Here is a 22,032-nt window from a genome sequence, read left to right as displayed (position 1 = left end):
GGGAGGGTGTCCATGGAGAGAAGAGAGGTGTTTTGATCCGTGTGTTTTCAGGCAGTGAGGCTCAGTCACACTGTCTTAGCACCTGCTCACAATCTGCCTGTTGTTCCTGGTGTGGAGACCCTGCTTCTCCCTGATGCTTGGGGGCCGAGGTAGGCCTGGGAATAACTGACCTTCCTTCCATTATCTCTTTCTTGAGAGCTAGCATAGGCCTTCATCCAGTACCTCTTGCTGGTCTCAGTTGCCCAGAAGTATTTCAATTTGATGGATCCCAGTTTAGGAGACATATTGACCACACAGTCCTACTTGGAATTCTGTTAGGAATGAAGTTTGGATGGTGAAACTTGAGGTTTCTGGGATGCCCTTCCTTCCTGTTCCTGCTCTGGTTGTCTGTAGGTAGCCAGAAGAGGCCCATGTTATGTTGTCAGGTCCTTAAGGGTGATTGGCAGAGCATCACGTGTGCCATTTAGGGTGACCTTAGATTGCAAAATGATTTTTGCCTTTGTCTTCAAACAGGTTGGATGCTGCAGGTTGTATTCCCCTTGGTGTGATGCTGGTGAATTTAGGAATTGAAAGGAAAAAGTCACTTCTGCCACATCACTAGGCTTTGCTAATGGGGAGTTACTGTCCTACTAGCCTCTGACTGGCAAAGCAGTCTTTATTTCATTGCATTTTCCTAATGGTGAATGAGTCTCTGCCTTGTGCCTGGAACACAGGGAAGTCTAAGAAATCAGACTATTCTTCTTCTGGCAAGGAAGTCTTCATGCTGAAAAGAGTTGGGCTGGCATCCTACCTTGACTTCTAGGTGCCAACACCTACCAGTTTTTGACTGTACTAATAATGTAGGATGATTTGTGGATGTGTACAGATACCTCAGATTTCAACGTGCATCTTTCTGGAATGTTTTTTGTTTTTGAGAATGTTAGAGTGTATTCTAAGAAAAAATCATAGGAAAGTTGGGAAACGTGGCTAAATAGGTGGTGTTCAGTCATGTCCGACTCTTTCAGACCCCATGGACTGCAGTACCCCAGGCTTTCTTATCTTGCACTATCTCCTGGAGTTTGCTCAAACTGATGGCCATTGAGTCATCCAACCATCTCATCATCTGTCAACCCCTTCTCCTCCTGCCCTCCATCTTTCCCAGCATCAGGGTGTTTTCCAGTGAGTCAGTACTTCACATCAGGTTGCCAAAGTATTAGAGCTTCAGTTTTAGCATCAGTCCTTCCAATGAATATTCAGAGTTGAGTTCTTTTAGGATTGACTGGTTTAATCTCCTTGCTACCAAGGGACTCTTAAGAGTCTTCTCCAGCACCACAGTTCAAAAGCATCCATTGTTTGGTGCTCAGCCTTCTTTATTGTACAAATCTCACATCCACACATGACTGCTGGAAAAATCATAGCTTTGACTAGATTGAACTTTGTTGGCAAAGTGATGTCTGCTTTTAAATATGCTGATATGCTGTCTGTGTTTGTCGTAGGTTTTATTCCAAGGAGCAGTTCAGTTCAGTTCAGTTGCTAAGTCGTGTCCGACTCTTTGTTGACCCCATGAGTTGCAGTATGCCAGGCCTCCCGGTCCATTACCAACTCCCAGAGTTCACACAAACTCACGTCCATTGAGTTGGTGATGCCATCCAGCCATCTCGTCCTCTGTCATCCCCTTCTCCTCCTGCCCTCAATCCCTCCCAGCATCAGAGTCTTTTCCAGTGAGTCAACTTTTCGCATGAGGTGGCCAAAGTATTGGAGTTTCAGCTTTAGCTCCCAAAGAACACCCAGGACTGATCCCCTTTAGAATGGACTGGTTGGATCTCCTTGCAGTCCAAGGGCGTCTCAAGAGTCTTCTTCAACACCACAGTTCAAAAGCATCAATTCTTCGGTGCTCAGCTTTCTTCCCAGTCCAACTTTCACATCCATACACGACCACTGGAAAAAACATAGCCTTGACTAGAAGGGCCTTTGTTGGCAAAGTAATGGCTCTGCTTTTTAATATGCTATCTAGGTTGGTCATAACTTTCCTTCCAAGGAGCAAGCATCTTTTAAAAAATTTCATGACTGCAGTCACTGTCTGCAGTGATTTTGGAGCCCAGGAAAATAAAGTCTGTCACAGTTTCCATTTTTTCCTGATCTATTTGCCATGAAGTGATGGGACCGGATGCCATGATCTTAATTTTTTAAATGTTGAGTTTTAAGCCAGCTTTTTCACTCTCCTCTTTTACCTTCATCAAGAGGCTTTTTAGTTCCTCTTTACTTTCTGCCATAAGGGTGGTATCATCTGCATATCCGAGGTTATTGATATTTCTCCCCGAAATCTTGATTCCAGCTTGTGCTTCTTCCAGCCCAGCGTTTCTCATGATGTACTCTGCATATAAGTTAAATAAGCAGGGTGACAATATACAGCCTTGATGTACTCCTTTTCCTATTTGAAACTGGTCTGTTGTTCCATATCCAGTTCGAACTGTTGCTTCCTGACCTGCATTACAGATTTGTCAAGAGGCAGGTCAGGTGGTCTGGTATTCCCATCTCTTTAAGAATGTCCCACAGTTTGTTGTGATCCACACAGTCAAAGGCTTTGGCATAGTCAAGAAAGCAGAAGTAGATGCTTTTCTGGAACTCTCTTGCTTTTTCGATGATCCAGTGGATGTTGGCAATTTGATCTCTGGTTCCTCTGCCTTTTCTAACACCAGCTTGAACATCTGGAAGTTCATGGTTCATATACTGCTGAAGCCTGGCTTGGAGAATTTTGAGCATCACTTTACTAGCATGTGAGATGAGTGCAATTGTGCGGTAGTTTGAGCATTCTTTGGCATTGCCTGTCTTTGGCATTGGAATGAAAACTGACCTTTTCCAGTCCTGTGGCCACTACTGAGTTTTCCAAACTTGCTGGCATATTGAGTGCAGCACTTTCACAGCATCATCTTTCAGGATTTGAAATAGCTCAACTGGAATTCCATCGCCTCCACTAGCTTTGTTTGTTAGTGATGCTTTCTAAGGCCCACTTGACTTTGCATTGCAGGATGTCTGGCTCTAGGTGAGTGATCACACCATCATGATTATATTGGTCATGAAGATCTTTTTTGTACAATTCTTCTGTGTATTCTTGCCACCTCTTCTTAATATCTTCTGCTTCTATTAGGTCCATACCATTTCTATCCTTTATCGAGCCCATCTTTGCATGAAATGGTCCCTTGGTATCTCTAATTTTCTTGAAGAGATCTCTAGTCTTTCCCATTCTTTTCTTTTCCTCTATTTCTTTGCACTGATCACTGAGGAAGGCTTTCTTATCTCTTCTTGCTAGTCTTTGGAACTCTGCATTCAGATGCTTATATCCTTCCTTTTCTCCTTGGCCTTTCGCTTCTCTTCTTTTCACAGCTATTTGTAAGGCCTCCCCAGACCGCCATTTTGCTTTTTTGCATTTCTTTTCCATGGGTATGGTCTTGATCCCTGTCTCTTGTACAATGTCACGAACCTCTGTCCGTAGTTCATCAGGCACTCTATCTATCAGATCTAGTCCCTTAAATCCATTTCTCACTTCCACTGTATAATCATAAGGGATTTGATTTAGGTCATACCTGAATGGTCTAGTGGTTTTCCCTACTTCTTCAATTTAAGTCTGAATTTGGCAATAAGGAGTTCATGATCTGAGCCACAGTCAGCTCCCGGTCTTGTTTTAGCTGACTGTATAGAGCTTCTCGATCTTTGGCTGCAAAGAATATACTCAGTCTGATTTCGGTGTTGACCATCTGGTGATGTCCATGTGTAGAGTCTTCTCTTGTGTTGTTGGAAGAGGGAGTTTACTATGACCAGTGCATTCTCTTGGCAAAACTCTATTAGTGTTTGCCCTGCTTCATTCCGTACTCCACGGCCAAATTTGCCTGTTACTCCAGGTGTTTCTTGATTTCCTACTTTTGCATTCCAGTCCCCTATAATGAAAAGGACATCTTTTTTGGGTGTTAGTTCTAAAAGGTGTTGTAGGTCTTCATATAACCATTCAACTTCAGCTTCTTCAGCATTACTGGTTGGGGTGTAGACTTGGATTACTGTGATATTGAATGTTTGCCTTGGAAACAAACAGAGATCATTCTGTCATTTAGAGTTAGACTAGCACAATTACGGTATGGTTCTAATTCCAGATCTGATAAAAATTGCTAGGTGGCTGTGTGTGGGAAAATTATTCGAGATTCTTGAGAGACAGTAAGAATTTGGAATAGAGAGATAGGAATCAGAGAGAAAAAAATCAAAGATGTTTATTAGCAATGAGAATTGAAACCAAATTTCTGTTTGGGTGGTCTGATAGCAGAATAAGAGGCAGATTCCAAAGGCAAGGTGCCATCAATACACTGTTTTCTTGAAGGAAAGCATGGTGGGAGCATTCACTGGGACCTGATGTCACAAAACTACAATTTTGAAGATAAGAGGATTCCAGTGCAGCGATAGTTACCACGTCAGAGGGACAGAAGTGAGCTCAGAAATAGTTCCTTGCATAAATGGATTTTGGCACCACCCATTTACCCACCATCACCTTCCACTTGATCCTGTGGTATCTATTGGAGAAGTTGAGGAAAGTGCTGTCTTCATAAATGGTACTTGGACCATTTGACCATTCTGAAAACTTACATTATACCAGCAATTCACAGCACACACAAAAGTCAACTCAGGATGGGTTAGAACCTCAGTGTAAATGGTAAAACCCAAAATTCCCTTGGATGATAACATGATTTCTTTAAAGACTTAAGGTAAGGACACATTTCTTAAGTACAAACACAAATGCTCCAAACTCAAGGGGTTTTGAAGTGGACATTTGACACTATTGGAAGGAAAAACTTGGATTTAACAGAGGACTCAATCAGAGAGTGAAAAAGCAAGTCACATAGTTGGGAACATCCTTAAAACCTACCTATGTGTCATTCTCTGGTATTTAAATGGATAAAGAGTGCCCAGAGGTGAATCTTGAAAACAGAGAGGCTACTATTAGTGAGTGGAGAAAAGACTTGAATGGTTTCACTAGAAAGAAGAAACAGTAATGGGGACCCCAATTCTAAGGGGGAAGGTACTGACTTCTTCATTCCTCAGACGATGACAAAGAAAGCCACAGGGAGGTGGAAGTACTCCTCCCAGATTGCTACCCATTGACAATCCTGAGAGCAGGCAAGGGCACCGAGCCTCAGCCATCTCCGTGGACTGCAGGTGAAAAGTTCCCCGCTAAGCCTGGGAAGCCTGGAGAACACTGGGGCATCGGGTAGGAAGGTTGGGGGACATGTGCCTTGTTATCCTGCAGATGTCATAAACAGGGAGATGTCTTCTCCAACGACCTCCAAAGGTCTTCTCCAAAGGTCCAACGACCCTTCCCGTGTGGGACCAGCTGAAACAGGTGGACCTGCGGGAAAAGGCATAGACTGTATCACTTGTTCCTGAGAATGTCTGAAGGACTTCTGCAGGGCATAGGGCTGCTGCAGAGCCTAGAAAAGTCTCCAGCTTCACTACTCCCACCTGGACCCTCCCAGCTCCCCATCCAGGTCGTCTTTGCACAGGGCTGCCGTCCTGACTGAGATGGTGTCTCTGACCCTGTGTATCCCCCTCTGTCCCCAGAGCCCTCGGTGGTGTTCGCTAAGGAGCAGCCGGCACGCAGTGAAGTGCAGGCCGTGGCGGGGGCGAGTGCCACACTGAGCTGCGAAGTGGCCCAGGCCCAGACGGAGGTGACATGGTACAAGGACGGCAAGAAGCTGAGTTCGAGCTCGAAAGTGCGTGTGGAGGCCACGGGCCGCGGGCGGCGGCTGGTGGTGCAGCAGGCGGGCAAGGCGGACGCCGGGGAGTACAGCTGCGAGGCCGGGGGCCAGAAGGTCTCCTTCCGCCTGGACGTCACAGGTCAGTCCTGGAGGAGGGTGCTGAGCTGGCTCGTGTGCAGGTGATGAGGGGACTGGCTTTCAGACATGAGTGCCTTGAATCTTCATCTCTTTAGCCTCCCTGTCTTCTGCATCCCATCTGGAGACCCATTTTGACCTGGAAGAGGATGAATGGGGAGGGTACATGTGGAAAGAAGAGGGACTGTTTCTGTCCCCCTGTTGCCAGGCAGTGGGGCTTGATCACACTGTCTTAGCACCTGCCCAGAGCCTTCCTGTTTCTCCTGGTGTCAGGACCCTGGCTCTCCCTGATGCCTGGGGGCGGAGGTATGCCTGGGGATGACTGACTTTCCTCCCACCATGTGTTTTTCCGAGAGCCAGCACACATCCTCATCAGGCACCTTATGCGAGTCCTCCGTGGGTCAGCTGTTTCAGTTTGATGTATCCCTGACAATCTTCTTTCGCATTCTCTCAGGAGTAAAGTTTGAATGCTCAAACCTGAGGTTTCTGGGAGGTCTTCCCTCCGTTTTGCTAGATACAGGAGGTCAGTGGGAGAATGTTGCTTGTTACTGCGATGGGCAGAGGGAGCTTTGCAGCACAGGGGGCTGGTAGAACGCCTGTGGAAGTTCTCTTTCCCTGTCGCCGTCCCGGCCTTGGGTTCATTTTCTGTCTCTGTCACATGGCGTCTTTTATCCTGTGTATCAGTCCTTTTGCTTAGTCCTCAGTGCTTTTGCTTAGTCCTCAGTGGTGCTCAAGGAGCATCTGGCGTATAGAGTGGGGGGGTCAAAGTGGTGCTTTTTCATGCTGAAATGTGAGGTAGTGCATAGCTACATCGAGTGGGTGGTGTAAGGATGGGAAGAAGCCGAGTCGAGTTTGAAAGTATGTATGGAGTTAAGTCCTTTGGGATGTAGCTGTCTGTACATCAGTTTGGCAAGACTGACATCAGGTAATAACTCTGTTTTTTCCTGGGACCTGAATGCATTTTTCCATCTATATAAGTGAGTTTTCTGGGGATACCAAATTATCATAGTTTGCAGTGAGGATCGGACAGCTGTATAGCCAAGAGATTCTGTGCTCTTTTTTTTTAAATTGATTTCCTGAATTCTCTTATCCTGTATTCTTCCATCTTTCCTGCCAATGTTGAGTCAAGAAAGCATGGATGAGTGAGTGTATTCTGAAGGGAGAGAGGAAGTTCTTTTATACCACGCATGTAATAATGCTCAGTCACATTTTCCCAACAAGTGTTCAGACTCCTTTGGTGGTCCTGGGTGTCTTATTATGCGGGCTCTACCTGATCTATAGGGCTGAGGTAGACAAGATATCTTTCCCCTGGGGTTTTCCTGGCAGATTCTTACCCAAAACACTTGAGAGTTCCTGTTAACAAGAGATAGCTGAATTCACTGAACCAGAATAAAAGAAAATTTTGGCCACACAGTAATGCGGGAATTATTTCATGGCAGAATTTTGGCTTATAAATCTTTAGCTATTCTGGGTTAGCAATGTTCACATGGATAAGTAAACTCCTTGAACACAGATGTAGCAAAACCTAGTCCATGATTTGTTGTAATGTGTGTACAAAATTCATGAAAATAGAGAAGACTGCAAACTGATCAGTTCCTAGAAAACTGTGTCAAAACTCACAAAATGGAAAACTAGCAAGTTGTAAAGACCCCAGCATTTTAAATAAATGGAACCATAATAAACAATCTTCTCACAGCAGAATATCTAAGCCCACTTGCTCTATTGTTAAATTGTACTGAGTATTCTGGTAAGAAATTATTCCATGTTCACAGAGATTCTTCTGTAGGATTGAAAGATGGAATGCATTGTCTAATTTATCTTACATAGAGAACATATCATTGATACCAAAATATGACAAGGTAATTATGAAGAAGTAACACAGTTTAATCTATTGATGATATTAAGGCTAATATCTTCCACAAAATAATAGTGAACTGAATTCAGCAGTTTCTTAGGAGGAAAATACACTACAGCAACAGCCATATTCCAGGAGCGCGAGGTTGGTTTAAAACAAGAATCAGTAGAAAATTTGATGGAAAGCTTAATGTCAATAAAATAAAAGAAAAATGATATGATTTCCCCAATAAGTGGAGAATAAAAATGCTCAGTAAAATATAGTTACATATATCCAAGAGAAATACTTGATAAAATTGAGCATTAATTCCTGCCATAAAATTCTTACAAGAAGTCTTCTTTTATTTAATCATGGGCAGTATAGAGAAAAACTGGCTATCCTCGTCCATAAAGTGAAGCCTTGAAGGCACTGCCTTTGCAGCAGGGAACAAGATAAGGAAGCCAGTTGTCAGGGAACAAGATAAGGAAGCCAGTTGTCAGGGAACAAGAGAAGGAAGCCAGTTGTCACCACTTTGATGCTACATTCACAACACACTAAGGAGGGAAATAAAAGATTAAAAGTTAGAAACATGAAAATGAAACATGCGGATGATATGGTTAGCAATTTAGAAAACCTAGAAACGTTGATTACTACACTTAGTAAGAAAACTGGTAAACATCACTGCATACAAAAACAATTCACAGAAAACAATTCTGTATCTATATACCAGACACAAACACCTGGAAGGTGAAATTTAAAAGAATGGCAATAACAGCATATGGGTCATGTTACTAACTCAAAGTCTAATAAAAGGTCTTCAGGACTTTGTGAAAGTATTAATATTAAACATTGCATAGAGGCAGGAAACATATAAATAAATGTATACAAATCTATGGAACTCAGAGACGTTCACTTCCCATTAAATGCCAAATCACAGTTCTTTGGGGTGTTAGAATATTGACAAGTTGATTGCAATGGCTAAAGAGAACCAAGTGAGTCTTAAAAAAATGAGGACATTTGCTCCAACCTAATCATGACTAAAAAAAATAAAAGTTACAGCAATTTAGACAAGTGGGTCTCAATGCAGATAAATAGCCCAAAGGAATGGAATGGTGAACTCACACCGAAGTGTAGAGAAAGGAGGATCTTATCATCATTAATGGTAAGACCATTAACTATACGGAAAAATAAAATAACATTGGAATCTGCCTCCTACCACACAAAGAACCAACTTCAGGCAGGTTAGAGACCTCTGTGTGAAAGGTAAAACAAGCTTTTATCTGATAGTAAAGATTAGTTAATGACCATGGGATAATGAAAGATTTTTAAACAGAACATAAATGCAGAAACCACAAAGGACAAACTGATATATTTGCCTTAATTAAATAACTTAATCTCACCAGGAACATTATTAAAAAATGAAAAAAGTAGAGCACAGAAGTGGGAGGACAGATAAACACAACAACACGTTTTCACTCTCCTCTTTCACTCTCATCAGGTGGCTTTTCAGTTCCTCTTCACTTTCTGCCATAAGGGTGGTGTCATCTGCATGTCTGAGGTTATTGACATTTCTCCTGGCAATCTTGATTCCAGCTTGTGCTTCTTCCAGCCCAGCGTTTCTCATGATGTACTCTGCATATAAGTTAAATAAGCAGGGTGACAATATACAGCCTTGACGTACTCCTTTTCCTATTTGAAACCAGTCTGTTGTTCCATGTCCAGTTCTAACTGTTGCTTCCTGACCTGCATATAGGTTACTCAAGAGGCAGGTCAGGTGGTCTGGTATTCCCATCTCTTTAAGAATGTTCCACAGTTTATTGTAATCCACACAGTCAAAGGCTTTGGCATAGCCAATAAAGCAGAAATAGATATTTTTCTGGAACTCTCTTGCTTTTTCCATGATCCAGTGGATGTTGGCAATTTGATCTCTGGTTCCTCTGCCTTTTCTAACACGAGCTTAAACATCTGGAAGTTCACAGTTCACATATTGCTGAAGCCTGGCTTGGAGAATTTTAAGGATTACTTTACTAGCATGTGAGATGAGTTGCAATTGTGCAGTTGTTTGAGCATTCTTTGGCATTTCCTTTCTTAAGGATTGGAATGAAAACTGACCTTTTCCAGTCCTGTGGCCACTACTGAGTTTTCCAAATTTGCTGGCATATTGAGTGCAGCACTTTCACAGCATCATCTTTCAGGATTTGAAATAGCTCAACTGGAATTCCATCACCTCCACTAGCTTTGTTTGTTAGTGATGCTTTCTAAGGCCCACTTGACTTCACATTCCAGGATGTCTGGCTCTTGGGGAGTGATCACACCATCATGATTATCTGGGTCGTGAAGATCTTTTTTGTACAGTTCTTCTGTGTATTCTTGCAACCTCTTCTTAATATCTTCTGCTTCTGTTAGGTCTCTACCATCTCTGTCCTTTATTGAGCCCATCTGCATGAAATGTTTCTTTGGTATCTCTAATTTTCTTGAAGTAATCTCTAGTCTTTCCCATTCTATTGTTCTCCTCTATTTCTTTGCACTGATGAGTGAGGTAGGTTTTCTTAAGTCTCCTTGCTATTCTTTGGAACTCTGCGTTCAAATGGGTATATCTTTCCTTTTCTCCTTTGCTTTTCGCTTCTCTTCTTTTCACAGCTATTTGTAAGGCAGTCATTTTGGTTTTTTGCATTTCTTTTTCTTGGGGATGGTCTTGATCCCTGTTTCCTGTGCAATGTCACGAACCTCTGTCTGTAGTTCATCAGGCAGTCTGTCTATCAGATCTAGTTCTTTAAATCTATTTCTCACTGCTACTGTGTGATCATAAGGGATTTGATTTAGGCCATACCTGAATGGTCTAGTGGTTTTCCCTACTTTCTTCAATTTAAGTCTGAATTTGGCAATAAGGAGTTCATGATCTGAGCCACAGTCAGCTCCCGGTCTTGTTTTTGCTGACTGTATAGAGCTAATTCATTTTTGGCTGCAAAGGATATAATTAGTCTGATTTCGGTGTTGACCATCTGGTGATGTCCATGTGTAGTCTTCTCTTAAAGAGGAGAGTCAAAAAGTTGGCTTAAAGCTCAACATTCAGAAAACTAAGATCATGGCATCTGGTCCCATCACTTCATGGCAAATAGATGGGGAAACAGTGGAAATAGTGGCTGACTTTATTTGGGGGGGCTCCAAAATCACTGCAGATGGTGACTGTAGCCATGAAATTAAAAGATGCTTACTCCTTGGAAGAAAAGTTATGACCAACCTAGACAGCATATTAAAAAACAGACATTACTTTGCCAACAATGGTCTGTCTAGTCAGAGCTATGGTTTTCCAGTAGTCATGCATGATGTGAGAATTGGACTCTAAAGAAAACTGAGCACCGAAGAATTGATGCTTTTGAACTGTGGTGTTTAGAAGACTCTTAAGAGTCCCTTGGACAGCAAGAAGATCCAGCCAGTCCATTCTAAAGGAAATCAGTCCTGAGTGTTCATTGGAAGGACTGATATTGAAGCTGAAACTCCAGTACTTAGGCCACCTAATGTGAAGAGCTGATTCATTTGAAAAAGACCCTGATGCTGGGAAAGATTGAAGGCAGGAAGAGGGGACGACAGAGGACGAGATGGCTGGATGGCATCACCGACTCAGTGGACATGAGTTTGGGTAAACTCTGGGAGCTGGTGATGGACAGGGAGGCCTGGTGTGCTGCAGTCCATGGGGTTGCAAAGAGTCAGACACAACTGAGCAACTGAACTGAACTGAACCATCAACACTGTATAACATTTAATGAATCTGGAAAAAACAGACTGCAAATTTTGAAAATTGTACAAAACTTGAACTATCAGAAGAGTAAACTACAGAATAACTATAAAACTCATATTCTTCAGTTTGTGAATCACTAGGACCATGCCACAGTGGTGCAGCTTCACTCCCATCAGGTTGCTAACAGCTGACAACACTGAGAGTGTGGTTAGGGTGGAGCCTCAGGAGCTCTCATTCACTGCAGATGAGAACGTGCCCTGTACAGCTGTGTGGAAAGGACCCTGGCCTCCCATAGAAAGGTTGAGGAATGCATGACTCTGCAGTTCTTCTCCTAGAGGATTTGTGCATGAGAGAAGTCTTTCACAGCTTCTCATTGGAACAGCCTGCACAGATCAGGGGTAGAATATAGAAATAAATTGTGTTGCTTGTTGCTGAGAAGGTGGTGGAGTTTCTCTAGGTCACAGAGCTGGTGCAAAGCCTGGAGAAGTTTCCTGTCCTCTTGCCTCGCCGTTTAATCATTCTTTCCTCAGTGTTGCATCTTGACATAGATGGGGTGTCTGACCCCGTGTATCCCTCTCTGTCCCCAGAGCCCTCGGTGGTGTTCGCCAAGGAGCAGCCGGCACGCAGTGAAGTGCAGGCCGTGGCGGGGGCGAGTGCCACGCTGAGCTGCGAGGTGGCCCAGGCCCAGACGGAGGTGACGTGGTACAAGGACGGCAAGAAGCTGAGTTCGAGCTCGAAAGTGCGTGTGGAGGCCACAGGCTGCGGGCGGCGGCTGGTGGTGCAGCAGGCGGGCAAGGTGGATGCCGGGGAGTACAGCTGCGAGGCCGGGGGCCAGAAGGTGTCCTTCCACCTGGACGTCACAGGTCAGTCCTTTGTGGTACTTAGTCTTGTTTGGAGATGGTGGTTGAATTGCATTAGACCCTGATGCTCTCTCATTAGACGTCATCTCTTCAGGCCTCCCATCCTCCTGCCTCCTATTTTCATGCCCGTGACTGGGGCAAGGAAGACAAAATGGAAAGGGTGTGTATGAGAGGAAGAGGGACCGTTCTTGAACACCTTGTGGTGCTTCCATATAGCAGTGTTTAATCACGCATCCTGAGTGTGATTAAAGCTGCCCACAACCCTTGTCATGTTCCTTGGTGTCCAGGACCGTGGCTCTATTGGATGTTTGAATTCTGAAATAGACTAGTCATCTCACACCTGAGTTATGTGACTGCTTTTTTGCATGTCTGGGTATGCCCTCTCTTAGAACCATATTGGGGTTCTCACTAGTCAGAGACTCTTGCATCTCTTGTATAAGGTTGAGTAAACTTTGGGTTATTAATTTTTTCTTTGTTTTAAGACCCTCATGTACATTTATGTATGGGAATGCCTAGGAGATATTGTGGGTTTGGTTTCAGGTCACTGTAATAAAGTGAATATGCAACCCACTCCAGTATTCTTGCCTGGAGAACCCCATAGACAGAGGAGCCTGGTGGGCTGCTGTCCATGGGGGTCGCACAGAGTCAGACACGACTGAAGTGACTTAGCCTGCGTGCGTGCATGCATGATTGCAGTAAAGTGACCTAACAGATGTTTTGTTTTTTCAGTGCATATAAAAGTTATGTTTACGCTGTACTGTAGTCTGTTAAGTGTGCCCTGGCATTATGTTTAAAAATGTACATACTTTAGGCAAAAAATGCTTTCTTGCTAAAAAATGTTAAACATCATATGAGCCTTCAGTGGGAAGTAGTAACATCAGAGACCATTGATCAAAGATTGCCATAGCATGTATCTGTTCAGTTCAGTTTCTCATTTATGTCCGACTCTTTGCAACCCCATGGACTGCAGCACGCCTGGCTTCCCTGTCCATCACCAACTCCTGGAGCTTACTCAGACTCATGTCTGTAGAATTGGTGATGCCATCCAACCATCTCGTCCTCTGTTGTCCCCTTCTCCTCCTGCCTTCAATCTTTCCCAGCATCAGAGTCTTTTCAAATGAGTCAGTTCTTTGCATCAGGTGGCCAAAGTATTGGAGTTTCAGCTTCAGCATCAGTCCTTCCAATGAATATTCAGGACTGATCTCCTTTAGGATGAACTGGTTGGATTTCCTTGCAGTCCAAGGGACTCTCAAGAGTCTTCTCCAACACCACAGTTCAAAAGCATCAATTCTTTGGTGCTCAGCTTTCTTTATAGTCCAACTCTCACATCCATATATGACTACTGGAAAACCATAGCTTTGACTAAAGGGACCTTTGTTGGCAAAGTAATATCTCTGCTTTTTAATATGCAGTCTAGGTTGGTCATAGCTTTTCTTCCAGGGTCATTTTCTTCCATAGCATGTCTGCCGTAAAACAGTGCATATCAGCCCTAAGTGTGTGTATATATATCCCCTTCCTCTTGAGACTGCCTCCCACTCCCCGCTCCCATTGCGCCTCTTAGATCATCACAGCACCAAGCTGAGCCCCCTGTGCTGGACAGCAGCTTCCTGCTAGCTATCTATTTCACACATGCTGGTGCATATATATCGGTGTTACTCTCTCAGCTAGCCCCTCTCTTCCGCCTCACCCCATCCACAAGTCCGTTCTCTGTCTGCATCTCTGTTCCTGCCATGCACATAGGTTCATCAGTATCATTTTTCTAGCCTCCATAGATGTGTTACTATATAATATGTGTTTTTCTCTTTTTGACTGACTGCATGCTGTGTGTCAGGCTCTAGGTTCGCCCACATTACTACAAATGACTCAATTTTATTCCTTTCTATGCCTAAGTAATATTCCATTGTGTATACGAACCACATCTTTATCCAGTCATCCGTCTGTGGATATCTAGGTTGCTTCCATGTTTTGGGTATTGTATATAGTCCTGCAGTGAACGCTATGGTATATGTGTCTTTTTGAGTTATGCTCTTCTCAGGTAAATGCCCAGTAGTGGGATTGCTGGGTCATATGGTAGTTTAATATTTAGTTTTTTAATGAACCTCCATACTGTCCTTCAAAGTGGTTGTATCAATTTACATTCCCACCCGTAGTGTAAGAGGGTTCCCTTTTCCCCACACCCTTTCCAGCATTTATTGTTCGTAGATTTTTTTCTGATGCTGGCCATTGTGACTGGTGTGAGATGATACCTCACTGTAGTTTTAATTTGCATTTTTCTAATAGTGATGTTGTGGAGAAGGCAATCACAACCCACTCCAGTACTCTTGCCTGGAAAATCCCATGGACGGAGGAGCCTGGTAGGCTGCAGTCCATGGGGTCGCTAAGGACTGAGTGACTTCACTTTTGCTTTTGACTTTCATGCATTGGAGAAGGAAATGGCAACCCACTCCAGCATTCTTGCCTGGAGAATCCCAGGGACGGTGGAGCCTGGTGGGCTGCCGTCTATGGGGTTGCACAGAGTCAGACACGACTGAAGCGACTTAGCAGCAGCAGCAATAGTGATGTTGAGCATCTCTTCATATGCCTCTTGGCCATCTGTTATGTCTTCTCTGAAGAGATGTCTATTTGGGTCTTCTGCCCGTTTTTGATTGGGTTGTTTGTTTTTTGATATTGAGCTCCATAAGTTGCCTGTATATTTTGGAGATTAGTCCTTTGTCTGTTGCTTTGCAAATATTTTCTCCCATTCTGAGGGTTGTCTTTTTGTCTTATTTATGATTTTCTTTGCTGTACAAAAGCTTTTAAGTTTAATTATATAACATTTGATTATTTTTATTTTCATTGCTCTAGGAGGTGTGTCAAAAAAGATCTTGCTGTGGTTTATGTCAAAGAGTGTTTTTCCTGTGTTTTCCTCTAAGAATTTTATAGTGTCCAGTCTTATATTTAGGTCTTTAATTCATTTTGAGTTTATTTTTGTGCACAGTGTTACAGAGTGTTCTGATTTCATTGTTTTACATGTAGCTGTCCAGCTTTCCCAGCACCACTTATTGAAGAAGCTGTCTTTTCTCCATATTCTCAATATCTCCCAGATATATTCTTGCCTCCTTTGTCAAAGACAAGGTGCCCATATCTTATCTCTGGGAGTTATATCTTGTCCTGTTGGTCTGTATTTCTGTTTTTGTGTCAGTACCATGCTGTCTTGGTGACGGTAGCTTTGTATTATAGTTAGGAGTCAGAGAGCCAGCTCCATTTTTCTGTCTCAAGATTGCTTTGCCTCTTTGGGGTCTTTTGTGTTTCCATACAAATTATACAAGTTTTTGTTCTAATTCAGTAAAGAATGCCATTAGTAATTTGATAGGAATTGCAATGAAGTTGTAGATTGCTTTGCACAGTGTAGTCATTTTCACTATAAAATGATTCTTCCAATCCAAGAACATGGTCTGTTTCTTCATCTGTTTGTGTCCTCTTGCATGTCTTTCATCAGTGTTTTATAGTTTTGTGAGTGCAGATCTTTTGCTTCCTTAGGTAGGTTTATTCCTGGATATTTTATTCTTTTTGTCTTGATGGTAAACAGAATTGTTTTCTTAATTTCTCATTGTTAGTATAAAGGAATGCAAGAGATTTCTATGTATTAATTTTGTATCCTGCAACTTTACTAAAGTCATTGATCAGGTCCAGTAGAAAAACTAGTGGCATCTTTAGAATTTTCTATGTGTGATAACCTGTCGTCTGCATACACTGACACTTTTACTTCTTTTCCAATTTGGATTTCTTTCTTTTACTTCTGTGACTGCCATAGTGAGGACTTCCAAACCTATGTTGAATAAGAGTGGTGAGGGTGGACATCCTTGTCTTGTTCCTAATCTTAAGGGAAGTGCTTTCACTTTTTCACCATTGAGAATGATGGTTTGCTGTGGGTTTGTTGTAATGGCCTCTATGCCAGTTTTCTGGAGAATTTTTATCATAAACGGTTATTGAAGTTTGTCAGAAGCTTTTTCTGCCTCTATTGAGATGATTGTATGGTTTTTATTCTTTAATTTGTTGATATGGTTATCACACTGGTTGATTTGCATATATTGAAGAATCCTTGCATCCCTGGGATAACTGCTTGATCATGATGTATGATCCTTTTAATGTGTTGTTGGCTTCTGTTCGTTAGTAGTTTGTTGAGGATATTTGTGTCTTTGTTCATCAGTGAAATTGGTCTGTAATTTCCTTTTTTTGTGTGATATCTTCTCTGGTTTTGGTATCAGGGTGATAGTGGCCTTATAGAATGAATTTATAAGTATTTGTAATTCTGAGGTTTTGGGGGGAAGAGTTTGAGAAGGATAGATGTTATCTCTTCTCTAAAAGTTTGCTCAAATTGCCTGTGAAGCTGTCTGGTCCTCGACTTTTGTTTGTTGGAATATTTTTTATTACATTTTCAATTTCACTACTTGTGATTGGCCTGTTTATATTTTCTAATTCTTCCTGGTTCAGTCTTGAAAGCATGCATCTTTCCAAGAATGTATCCATTTTTTCCAGGTTGCCGTTTTTTTTATTGGATCACAGTTGTTTGTGGCAGTCTCTGTGAGCCTCTGTGTATCTGTGGTGTCTGTGCTGATGTCTTCTTTTCATTTCTAATTTTACTGAGTCCTCGCTCTTTTTTTCTTGAGGAGTCTAGTTGAAGGTTTATCAGTTTTGTTTCCCATCTGGAGGAACCAACTTTTACTTTTATTGATCTTTGCTATTGTTTTCTCGTTTCCTGTTTCGTTTATTTCTGGTCTGATCTTTCTGATTTCGTTTCTTCTGTTGACTTTGAGTTTTCTTTCTCCTCTTCCCCTCGCAGGTTAGATTGTTAGTGCGAGGCCTTTTCTTGTTTCTTGAGGTGAGATTGCACTGCTCTGCGCTCCCCTTTCAGAGCTGCTTTTACTGCGTCCGATAGGTTTTGTGTTGTCATCTTTTCAGCATCGTTTGTTTCTGTGCATTTTTTAAAAATTTCCTCCTTAATTTCTTCAGTGATCTCTTGGTTATTTAGCAGCGCACTGTTTAGCTTCCATGTGTTTGTGGGGTTTTTTTTTTGCATTTCCCCCCCTGTAATTGATTTCTAATCTCAGCATTGTGGCAGGAAAAAATGCTGATACAATTTCAATTTTCTCAAATTTTCCGAGGCTTGATATATGATCCAAGATGTGGTTTATCCTGGAGAATGTTCCATGTGCACTTGAGAAAAAAAATTTGTTCTCCTGCTTTCAGGTGGAATGTCGTATAAATATCAATTAACTCTGTTCGGTCTTTTCTGTCATTGAAAGCTTGTGTTTGCTTAGTTATTTTCTGTTTGGATGATGTTTCCGCCGGTGTAAGTGGGGAGCTAAAGTCCCCCAGTACTAATTGTGTTACGGCTGATTTCCCCTTTTATGGTTGTTAGTGTTTGCCTGATGTACTGAGGTGCTCCTATTTCTATGCATAACTATTTGTAAGTGTTTTATCTTCTTCTTGGATTGAATCTTTGATTATTATGTAGTGTCCTTCCTTACCTCTTTAACCATTTTTATTAAGCCTATTTTATCTGATATGAGTATTGCTACTCCAGCTTTCTTTTGATTCCCATTCGCATGGGCTATCTTTTTCCATCTCTCACTTTCAGTCTGTATGTGTCCTTAGGTCTGAAATGGGTCCCTTGTAGGCAGCATATACACGGGTCTTGTTTTTGTATCCATTCAGTGTCTGTGTCTTTTGGTTGGGGCATTTAATCCACTTACATTTATGTATGATTTATATGTTTCTATTACCATTTTCTCTACTGTTTTCTTAATCGGTGTTGAATTCTCTTTGCTTTTGCTTGTCTGTAAAGCTTTTGATTTCTCTGTCAAATCTGAATGAGATCTTTGCTGTATAGTCTTGGCTGTAGGCTTTTTACCTTTCATCACTTTACATATATCTTGTTACTCCCTTTTGGCCGGCAGAGTTTCTGCTTAAAAATCAGCTGATAGCTGCATGGGGGCTCCCTTGTATGTTATTTTTCGCTTTTCCACTGCTGCTTTTAATAGTTTTTCTTTGTATTTAATTTTTATTAGTTTGATTATTATGTGTCTTGGTGTGTTTCTCTTAACCTGTATGGGACTCTACACTTCCTGGATTCTGGTGAGTCTTTCCTCTCCCATGTTAGGGAAGTTCTCAACTATAATCTCTTCACATATTTTCTCAGACCCTTTTTCTTTCTTTTTTTTCTGGGACCCCTATAATTCAAATGTTGGTGCATTTAATATAATATTGTCCCAGAGAGCCCTGAGATTATCTTCAGTTCTCTTCATTTTTTTCTTTATTCTGCTCCTTGGAAGTTATTTCCATCATTCTGTCTTCCAGTTCACTTATTCGTTCTTCTGTCAGTTATTCCGCTGTTGATTCCTCCTAGCATATTTTTAATTTTAGTTACTGCATTTTTCCTCACTGTTTGCTCATTCTTTTGTTCTTCTAGGTGTTTGTTTAATGCATTTTCTTCATTCTATTTCTGAGATTTTGGATCATCTTTACTATCACTACTCTGAATTTTTTTCAGATAGTTGGCTATTTCATCCTCATTTACTTGATCTTGTAGGTTTTTACCTTGCTCCTTTGTCTGTAACATATTTTTTTGTCATCCTATTTTTTTTTCATGAGTAGGAATGTGTTCCTATCTACTATTTGTTTGGCCTGAGGTTTCTGGCAGTGGAGTTCGCAGGCAGTTGGGTCGAGCTGGGTCTTGGTGTTGAGATGTGGACCTCTGGGAGACCTTGCTCTGATTAGTATTCCTTGGGGTCCGAGGTTCTCTATTAGTTCAGCGGTTCAGAGTCGGTACTCCCACCACTAGAGCTCATTTCCAATCTCTGGCCCATGAACTGAGATCCCACAAGCCACAGGACACTGCAAAAAAAAAAAAAAAAAAAGAAGAGCAGAAAAAAAAAGAATAAAAATTACAATATAGAAAACCAGCAGATATATTCGAAAAAATAAGAATATATCTGAAACAAACACCAGAAGGTAAAACAGAACTCCAGTAGCAAAGGAGAAAACCAAAAACCAAACCAAAACAAAAAGGACCAGAAAAAGCCTTGGCTGTTGGGGGCAGGGCTTAGGCAGGGCAGCCCTTAGGCAGGGTGGGGTTTAGGCGTAGGACCCAGGCCAGGAAAGGCCCTAGGTGGGTGTCAGGGTGGCTCCCAGGCTCAGCCTGGCTTGTAGGAGCCCTCTGGAGTGCCTCTGGCCTCAAGGTTGAGAGGCCCAGGGCCTCAGCAAGCTCCCTGGAGCTGAGTGACCAGGGATGGAGAATACTGGATATGTTTCCCGGTCCTCCAACCCCTCAGGTCCCTCCTAGTCCCTGCTGCTCCCCGGAAGGTAAATGTGTCTCTTCAGGTGTGTAAACCCCTCCCTTTACCCAGCCACCCCGCGGATGTGCCTGCCACGCCCAGCCTCCACTTCTCCTCCCCCGTCGCTACCCCCTCATCCCAGCCAGCTGCTCGGGGGTTCCTCTGGTCTTCCTGGGTGTCCAAGGTCCTCCACCAGCATCTGGTAAATATCCTATTGGTGGGGAGACATGGGCTCTGCATCTTCTCTCTCCATCATCTGGGCCCCATTTCCCCTAAAACTTAAATAAATGAGACCAGTAATTTAAAAAAATTCATAAAGAAAGATCTAAGCCCGTTGGTTTGCTGATGAAGTAAAATTGTTAGTCATTCAGCCATTTCTAACTTTTTGTGACCCCTTGGACTGTAGCCTGCCTGGCTCCTCTGTCCATGGAATTCTCTTGGCAAAAATACTGGAGTGGGTAGCCATTCCCTTCTCCAGGGGATAGTCCTGACCCAGGGATTGAACCCAGGTCTCCTGCATTGCAGGCAGATTCTTTACCATCTGAATCACCAGGGAAGCCCTGTTCTATTGATAAAATTATGCCAAATTTCTGTTAAGTAATTATTCCATGTTCATGGAGATTCTAGAGAATAAAACAAGGAGATATACTCTCTAGTTTGATTCATGTATCTGTGGGATAACTTAGATACCAAAATGTGACAAGGAATGTAAGGAAAATTAAAATTATGGGCAAATATCTTGTGGAGGAAAAGGGGGCAACAGGATGAGGTGGTTGGATGGCATCACTGACTCAATGAACATGAGTTTGTGCAAACTCCGGGAGATAGTGAAGGACAGGGAAGTCTGGTGTGCTGCAGTCCATGGGTCACAAAAACTTGGACACGACTGAGCAACTGAGCAGTAACAGCAAATCTTGTGGATGTTGAGGCCAGTATCTTCAACAAAATATTGGCAAAGTCACTGAACAATATATGAAGGTGAGAACAGATTATGATGAAAGACATGGTCCAGGCGTGCAACATTGATTTAATATTCTGACCATTAGTAAACCAGTATAATGCATGACATTGACCGATTGGAAGTGAGAAATGATGTGATTTTTCCCAGTAAATGCAGAATAAAAGTTTGATCAATTTTAACACCATAGTGTTGTCATCAACTTATGCCATAAAATTCTATCAATAAACAAACTTTCCCTTACCTTGATAAATGGCACTCTAGAAAACACCAGGCAACATCACATTTAAAGTAAAACCTTGCAGGTTTTAATATGAGTTTGCAAACAAGAGAAGGAGGCCAACTGTCACCACTTCTGTCCAACGCTGCACAAAACAGAAGGGGGGCAAATGAAATGCATATAAGTTGGAAAAGCATGGTGGGATTCAAAGATGACATGGTTATCAATGCTGAAATTTCAAGGATAAGTGATTTGACTTAGAGCGATTGGAAATATAAATGCACACAAATGTTAACATGCAGAAAACACTACTATATTTATATACTAATTACAAACAGTTATTTTAAAATAGAATTTTAAAACATTAATAATAGCATCAGAGGTATCATGTTTCTAATTCCAAATATATTACAAGGTGCTTAATGGCTCTGGAGGCGGGGGAGGAAATAACATTTTTGAGAGATGATAAAGAAGGTCCTAAATAAATGGATAGATATCCATGAAAGAATCTAGGAATTTGATAACAGTCCATATCCAAGCAGATGTTCTTTGGGAGAGTATTGAGAATTGACAATCAAATTCAGTGTGAGCATTTGCTGTATCAATATTAAAAACTGTTATAAAGCTACAGTAATGTAGAAAGATGGGTCAGTGAAGGGACAGTTATCAGACCAGAGGAACAGAAGAGAGAGTTTAGCAAAAGACCTGTCCACAGACGGACCTTCGTTCCACCCCCACTTTTTTTTCTTTTAGTGTGGTGGCTGTGCAAGGAGTGGAAAATGATGGTCTTTTTGTAAGAATTTGCTTTTCCATTTGACCACGTAAGGAAAAAAAGTTCATCTGATAACACAAACCACACAGAACCAACTCCAGGTCAGTTAGAGACCTCAGGGTAAGAGATAAAACCATAAAAACTTGTAGATGATGACTTAGATTGCCTTGTGACTTTTGGGTAAGGGGAGATTCCTGACATGGAACAAGAATGACACATTTGACTGCATTAAAACTAAAAGCTTTACAATAATAATAAATTAAAAAAAAAACTGAAAGCTTTCATTAGATTAATTCAGTTCAGTTCAGTTGCTCAGTCATGTCCAACTCTTTGCGACCCCGTGGACTGCAGCACTCCAGGCCTCCCTGTCCTTAACCATCTCCCAGAGCATGCTCAAACTCACGTCCATTGAGTCAGTGATGCCATCCAACCATCTCGATTCATCAGAAGATTCCATAAAAGAGTGGCATGCAAGTCACAC

The 22,032-nt window shown here is 42.1% G+C and overlaps 1 protein-coding gene across 50 annotated transcripts in view; it reads left to right on the top strand.

Annotated features, from left to right (window-relative positions):
* The window catches only part of OBSCN (obscurin, cytoskeletal calmodulin and titin-interacting RhoGEF), a 233,171-nt gene that overhangs the window by 102,101 nt on the left and 109,038 nt on the right, over nt 1–22,032 (top strand). For 43 of the 50 annotated variants that reach the window (XM_052643386.1, XM_052643400.1, XM_052643406.1 and 40 more), the window contains 2 exons: nt 5,581–5,856; nt 12,013–12,288. The exons of 2 other annotated variants lie outside the window; for them this stretch is intronic. In XM_052643386.1, coding sequence (XP_052499346.1) covers nt 5,581–5,856; nt 12,013–12,288 — 552 coding nt within the window. The remainder of the gene's footprint in view (nt 1–5,580; nt 5,857–12,012; nt 12,289–22,032) is intronic. 5 more of the 50 variants (XM_052643398.1, XM_052643371.1, XM_052643385.1 and 2 more) reach the window with 3 other exon arrangements.

This window comes from Budorcas taxicolor, chromosome 7 (assembly GCF_023091745.1).
Source record: "Budorcas taxicolor isolate Tak-1 chromosome 7, Takin1.1, whole genome shotgun sequence".
Classification (NCBI taxonomy): domain Eukaryota; kingdom Metazoa; phylum Chordata; class Mammalia; order Artiodactyla; family Bovidae; genus Budorcas; species Budorcas taxicolor.
This window is presented reverse-complemented; position numbering and strand designations above follow the sequence as displayed.